Source organism: Hakea prostrata, unplaced genomic scaffold, assembly GCF_041222555.1.
Source record: "Hakea prostrata isolate BN-2017 unplaced genomic scaffold, UWA_Hpros_2 contig_92, whole genome shotgun sequence".
Taxonomy (NCBI): Eukaryota; Viridiplantae; Streptophyta; class Magnoliopsida; order Proteales; family Proteaceae; genus Hakea; species Hakea prostrata.
This window is the reverse complement of record NW_028291211.1, coordinates 29,477-36,975: the sequence shown is the minus strand read 5'-3', so window position 1 is coordinate 36,975 and position 7,499 is coordinate 29,477. Positions and strand designations below refer to the sequence as shown.

Genomic DNA, 7,499 nt, shown 5'->3' with positions numbered 1-7,499 from the left:
ATTAAAATCCCCAAAAACAAGGTGATCATTCCGCGAAGCCTTGTTTCTAGACACAAGAGTAAGCATTCTCTTTCCAGTGAGTAAAACCTTTACGCTCTACGTCTAAACGCAATGTCATGTGAAAATGACTACAACATCTTAACGGATATTAGAATCCTCAAAAGCAAGACTATCATTTCGTGAAGCCTTGTTTCTAGACACAAGAGTCGCGCAATACACGTGATTAGGTTGCATTCTCTTTACCATGAATAAAACCCTTACACCCAGACAAAAGAGTTGTGTAGCACACATGATCCGGTAGCATTATCTTTCCCATGAGTAAAACACTTAAGCCCTACGTCTGAATGCAAGTCACATGAAATGACTACCACACCTCGATGGAGAGATTAAAATCCCTAAAAGGGGTGATCATTTTGCAAAACATGTTTCTAGACACAAGAGTTGTGAAACATACCTGATCTAGTTGCATTCTCTTTCCCCCAAGTAAAATCCTTACGCCTTGCATTTGAACACAAGGTCAAGTGAAATGACTATTGCACCTCGATGGAGATTAGAATCCCCAAAAGTAGGGCGATCATTTCGCGAAGCCTTGTTTCTAGACCCATGAGTCGTGAAACATACGTGATCTAGTTGCATTCTCTTTACCATGAGTAAAACCCTTATGCCCTACGTTTGAATGCAAGGTCGTGTGAAATGACTACTGCACCTCAATAAAGAGATTAAAATCCCAAAATTCAGGGCATTCATTTCGCGGAGCCTTTTTTCTAGACATAAGATTTGTGCAACATAAATAATCGGAGTTGCGTTCTCTTTCCCGTGAGTAACTTACGCCCTACGTTTGAACGCAAGGTCACGTGAAATGACTATCGCACCTCGATTGACAAGATTAAAGTCCCTAAAAGTAGGGCGATCATTTCGCAAAGCCTTATTCCTAACACATGAGTCGTGCATCATACATGAACAGGTTGCATTCTCTTTTCCATGAGTAAAATCCTTACCTCCTATGTCTGAACGTAAGGTCACGCAGAATGACTACCGCACCTCGATAGAAAGATTAAAATCCCTAAAAGCACGGCGATCATTTCGTAAAACCTTGTTTCTAGACACAGGAGTCGTGCAACATATGTAATCAGGTTGGATTCTCTTTCCATGAGTAATACAGTACCAATAAACCTCCAGGTTAAAAAGTAAAATCACAAACCTTCCACTGCTTTTGGATTGGAATCTTATATAATTTCAATGTCCTACTCCTACTCCTACGCTGTACCATATCTTGGACAACTACCGCGTCGTTTGAGTCTTTTGACCAAATTAAGCAATTAATTAGAACCTTAAGCCTTAATTAACTACTAAAGCCTTTCCAATATAAAAACCCTTTCCAAATTCGAATTCCACAGAAGAGATAAATTGAGGTGCAAATCAGAACACATGCAACAAGTGAAGAACCCCACAGAGAGAGAGAGAGACAGAGAGAGAGACAGAGAGAGAAGGAAGGAGGAATGGAGAAACTCATCTGGGTTCTAAGAAAATTCTCTTTGCTACCCTGTTTCACTGGTTTCCTCGTTTCTACCTCTCTATGACTTCTGAGGTCTGATTCATATTAAATCATTCAAAGTTTCGATCTTTCTTTCTTGCTCTGCAACTTCTAAACTTCGCAACTTCTAAACTTCTTCATCTGTTTATCAAATTTTTCTTAGTAACAAGTCGATTCAAGATGACTCGGCGATGCTCTCATTGCAGCCATAACGGGCATAACTCGCGGACTTGCCCGACGAGAGGAGGGGTGAAGTTATTCGGTGTTCGACTCACAGATGGGTCTATAAAGAAGAGTGCGAGTATGGGCAACCTCTCGTCTGCTCACTATTCCTCTTCAGCTTCTCCAAACCCTGGTTCCCCTTCTTCTGATCTCTTTCGTGATCCCAGTGCTGTTGCTGGAGGTTATGTCTCTGATGATGCTGCTCATGCGTCTTGTTCTTCCAATTGCCGTGGAGAGAGGAAAAAGGGTAATATTCGTTTCCATTTTGTAGCATTTATTCATATCTTGAGTTTCGATTGATAACTGATATAAAGTTTTATTTATTTATTTTTATTGTAAATGTATAGTTGGAGTCTTGAAAAAGTGTAATCTTCCTTTTAATATACAGTCTGAATTCTTTTCTTCTTTCCTCTTTTTTTTTCCTCAGTATATTTGAAGTTTTTAAGGTCAATATATGATTCTGGAAATGGAAGTTGCTTGTATATTAAGGCTTTCACTTAACTTCTTTTTTCGTTTCTAATTGTTAGGAAATCCTTTTGATGAATCTGCTGCCTTCATTTGATTCAAGTTGTAGTTGATCTTTTTATTCTTTTTCTGGGTGAATAGAAAAACGTTATTTTCTTTTCCATCTTCCTCTGTTCTTATTTGTTTATTATTGAAGAACATCATTGTGTGGCTCTGCACTTTGACTATCTTCAATAAGTTTTTATGTGCTCTGTCAAATTTATGATCTGGGTTCGTAGTTTGGTTATCTATAACTGAATTTTAAATGCTATGTTATTATTGATCTTTTCTTCTTCTCCTCTCCACCTCTATCTTAATATATCTCTTTAAATTAAGTTTCAGCTGATATTACATTTATTGTTATTTGTGGTACTTAGTATTATTTTTTGTGATTCTTGTCATTTGTTATCTTTTCCTCTGTTTTTGAGGTGTTCATCCAAATTTTAATTGTTTGTGTCTATCAATTTGATTTTTCCCCCAGTTAAATTTTACTCGGTTTTTCTTAAGATCTTTTTCCTACCTTCTCTCCCCACCTCATAAATGATAATCTTTTTGTTATTAAGTTCATACAACTTTAGAGGTTATTACCTTTGTGAAGGGATTTACACGTTGTGATATGCTATCGTTGCTAATGCAATCAAAAAATTTTAATTGATCTTTTAGGGTATTTAAACTGAAAGCCAGTCCAACCTTTCTGATATCATACAGATAAACCATGAGAAAAGTAACTTTCGCTGACAACAAAAATGGCACTTCTTATAGTATCTTTGTTATCTAGAGCCTTCTTTTATACTTTAGTGATCCTCAGCTGCATCTTTGAACTTACATTTTGCTGCTGCTTATTTTAATTGGGGATTTTTTTTTCCTTTTTCGAGCAAGTTTTGCTAATCAATTCCTCTTGTGAGTGTGAATCATTTGTGTTTTTTCTTCTGAAAATTTAGGGCTTGGAACTTGGAACCCACAAAGTGTACGTAGAAAGGAAGCATAGAGATAGTCGCATGTTAGTAATTTCCTTGCCAATATGTACATATTACTCCAGTGGCTAAAGTTTCAGTCTGCATACGTGTATGACTGAGTTGCATATCATTTAGCCTCTGCCCTGTATCAGTCTATTGGATACTGAAGAGTGAAGTATACGTTATTTTGCTCTTTTGTTATCTAACTTATAGTTTCCTTTGCTAATTAAAATATGCTCATAATCTATGAGATAATTAGGATCATTTGTCTTTTTTTTCATTTTTTTTGGTGTGTGTGTGTGTGGGAGGGGGGGGGGGGAGTAACGTATATTTTAATTGATACAATTATCTTATGTTTTGTTGGGTGGGTTTTGGCAAACCTTTTATTGCTCCCCTGATAGGAAGAGGTACCATATTTTATCGATTAAAAACTTTATAAAAGAAGATAGCTGCACATAGCTAGTGTAGCATGACTCTTCTACCTAACCCCCCCCCCCCTTCCAAGGAAAAAAAAAGAACAAAAAAGAGAGGTATAACATGACCTCCTTCCCTTGTTGGTTGCTACATGTTAATGCCACAAAATGTTCTGCAAGTAGATTCTAGCCGGCAATCCTCTTAAGGCAGTGGTCAGTTGATTTTAATTACTTCTTGGCTTCTGAATGTAGATTCATGCAGAAAGAAAGGCTAGAAAGGTTTGCCTTTTTCTTTGGGATTAATCTCCCACCCCAAGCCAAACAGCTGCACCATTCCTTCCCATTGATTTACTGCTGTTAGCTCTGTATTCCTTGCATCTGAGTATCTGTGTTCTTATGTGCTCCCCTTTGCCTCTTTTACTTTCTATTTGTTTTTGTGTCCAAGACTTATTTATGACTGCTTAGCAACACATTTAGGGAGGACTTGGTGCTTCTGCAAGGTTTAATGTCAACTGGAAAGAACTTATTGTTTGTCAAACCAAAACTATAAAGAGTAAGAGCTATGCATTCCTGAAGAGGGGTTAGATAAGAAAGGAGGAATATATTGTAGTATCTCCCTTGTACTATTGGCTATTGTCTCATTACATAGTGCATGTTATGTATTCCCAACTATAAATCACTCTGATTCTTTTCATTCACTGTTAAGCTTCTGGCTATGTTGTATGATTTCTTTCACATTTGTCTTTGCACTCAGTTTTACTCAATGGTCATTAAATTCATGTGAACAAATAGAGTTTACTTTCTCAAGGATGATTTGATTAGTTCTCAACACCTTATAAATTGAAAATGTTTGGATTTATGCTTTTTTTATCAGGAACTCCATGGACAGAAGAGGAGCACCGACTTTTTTTACTGGGCCTCCAGAAGCTGGGGAAGGGGGATTGGCGTGGGATTTCTCGCAATTATGTCACATCAAGGACTCCGACTCAGGTGGCTAGCCATGCCCAGAAGTATTTCATTCGGCAGACTAATTCATCCCGGAGAAAACGACGATCTAGCCTATTTGACATGGCACCAGATGTGGTTTGTTTATCATCCTATGTTTTTATGCTCTTAATATTTGTCCTTTGGCAGATGATCAGCACTCCAGATCTCCTGCTAAACAGATCACATAACAGGTTTAGCGCATCCTTGTTCCTAGATGAACTGGGGTTGTCAAGCCAGTAATGGTGGTGCTGAAGTTTTCTGCTTGTAGTATTATTGACCTGTTTGGTCAGCACATTTCTGAAATTCCTCATTATTAATCTTTATCTTTGTTGTTATGATCTGAATTTCAGTCCATGGAGTTGGCACCAGGAACAGAGGAGCACCTACCATACCCAACTTCTCAAGCTAGTGAAACAGAGAATGTGAATTCCAAACCTCCTCTAGGACTCTCACTCAACCAAGAATGTGAACCTATGGAGGCAAATTCCAATGATACAGTTGCAGAAGCTGAAGAAGCTATCACACCAAGCAGTTTCCCATCAATGGTTCCTGGTTTTTTCCCGATGTATGTACCTGCCCCTTGCTCATTCTGGCCAACAAGTCTAGTGCCAGCAGGAGAAGAGAAACAAAGTGAGATTTCTCAGCATCAGGTCTTAAAGCCAACCCCAATCCATTGCAAAGACCCAGGCAACGAAGACCAACTGGTGGGCATGTCTAAGCTAAGCTTGGGAGAGGCTGCTAAGGGACGTTTACAACCTTCTCCCCTTTCTCTGAAGTTAATAGGAACTTCATCATCAAGGCAATCAGCATTTCATGCAAACCCACCAGCCAGTGAGTCAGAACTGAGCCAGAACACCAGTGTAATCCATGCAGTGTAAGGCAGTGAGAAGGAGAGTTTATTTCCTCCTTTGTTCTTGCTTATTGCCTTTTTAAACAAATTTACTTTGCAAAAGCTTATTTTCCTTATTCATTTTCCATCTTCAAATCGTAGAAATTCATTTTCATTTATCATAACATACTTACATATAGAAGACATTTATTTATGGAGGAAAAAAAGTGAGAAAAACAAAATTACATTTATACGTGATTGATCTTTAGCAGGTTCTTTCTTTATTTTCTTTTTTTAATTGGGAGTTGTGTTAGAAGGAATTACTCTGCAAATTGCTCCTGGTGATTGTCAGTACTGGTATGTTGGTTATGAGCTACTGGATTCATACATCAACTAGAAAAAGTAGAAGGAGAAGAGTAGTTTTCTGAATGTTTTTTTTCTATAATCCAAAAGCTCCTTCTGGCTCCATTTGCTTAATGAAAGCTTACAATTGGTTCTTAGAACGCTATCCACAGCCCTGCCTTGCCATGAGAGATGAGCTCAACCCCTCCCATTGTGTTGGTGGACTTTTATCTGAGTAATCCTCTGGTGTGGTTTGTTGCCTCAAACAAAATTCAGTTTCTGGATCCTATTTCAAGGACCATGTCCAAGCTCAGTGGATGGAAATCAGCTGTCTTCAGTAATATATGCAAACACATTCTTATTCAATCTACTGTGACTGTCATGCCCGATAATGCTTGGCATGTTTGAAGTTACGATTCGAAGTCTTATATCTGATTCAAAGATTGATCTGCTCCGACATATTTTGGTGTTGTTACGAATTACTTAAATCCTTAGAGATCTATGATAGAACTGTGGGTTGAAGGCCAATCCAACCCGATTGATTTGCACCTATTTACTTATTTTTTGGCAAAACCCATTTAATTGTTCGGGATATTATGAGTATCTCTCATCGTTCTTTCGTAAACTTATTGAGATTTAGAATTTTCAACTTAGAATTTTGAGTGAGGGTTTGTAGTAACATTTTTATATGTTCTTGAAAGATCTTTATTGAAGTCTTCTTCTATTCATAACGAAACCTTATTTAATATTGATGAAAATAACAAATTGTATTGGTATTTGTGAATTACATCAAATCTCTATGTCACCTTGGTAAGTTTTCATTTCTACTCACGATTTCTTATGTTTCTTCTAATAATATGCATTGTTGACAGTTGACACTAGTGATTGCTAGAGACTAGCTTCTCCACAAGTTTGAATCACATATTTTGGAACAGTGGGGGAACCACATAGGGGGCAGGGGCCATGCCCCCCTGGATTTTTAAAATTTTGAAACACTCCTATATTTTTTTTCTTAGTTCTCTCACTTCACATGTGAAAATGCCACTATTTGGCCCTCCAAAAATTAAAAATAAAAGTTTAAGATAAAGATAATGCGCATAAATGTCATTCTTAATCATTATCTAAGGGTTATTATTAAACCCCTAATTTTAAGGAATAAAAGGTTAAATTCTAATTAAAAACTAATTCACGATTCATGAATTTCTCTCTATTTATTCTCTCTGTTATAAATAATATTGATTATGGATATCCATCACCCCCCAATAGACAATACTTCCAATTGAAGATCTCAACCACCTCAGCATACAATCTTGGTGATTCACATTCCCATCTTAATTGAAGATTAAAGTGATCTCAACACACAATGTTGGCAGCCAATATTTCCATTCCATGCACCTTCTATCTTGGGCGGCAATCTATCTTTCCATATAATATCTTATTGTGTGCAAGAATCATATATTGTATTTCCATATCAGAGTAGATGTTCATTCTACTATAAATATGTAATGCACTCAACTGAATGAATCACTTCTGATTGATCTTGTTCTAGTTTTCTTCTTTGTCTCTGATATATTCTCTTTATTTTATAACATGTTATTAGCACGATTTCGCTCGAAGTAATTGTGAACGACTCCACTCGAAGTGTTGCGTTTTGAGAAGAAAGACAGCAGACTATGTATCATTATATTTTCTATTCCAAAGTGAAAAGAATG

The 7,499-nt window shown here is 37.1% G+C and overlaps 1 protein-coding gene across 2 annotated transcripts; it reads left to right on the top strand.

Moving 5' to 3' along the window:
- Positions 1–1,430: 1,430 nt before the first annotated feature.
- On the top strand, positions 1,431–5,744 carry LOC148998928 (transcription factor MYBS3-like). Of its 2 annotated transcripts, XM_089141600.1 has the most exons (4): positions 1,431–1,588; positions 1,698–2,003; positions 4,504–4,712; positions 4,967–5,744. In XM_089141600.1, the coding sequence occupies exons 2-4, from the start codon at positions 1,715–1,717 to the stop codon at positions 5,492–5,494; spliced, it is 1,026 nt and encodes a 341-aa protein (XP_088997726.1). In that variant the 5' UTR covers positions 1,431–1,588; positions 1,698–1,714; the 3' UTR covers positions 5,495–5,744. The 2 variants fall into 2 exon arrangements, with proteins under 2 accessions (XP_088997726.1, XP_088997725.1); XM_089141599.1 differs by having other exon boundaries at positions 1,431–2,003.
- The last annotated feature ends 1,755 nt before the right edge of the window (positions 5,745–7,499 follow it).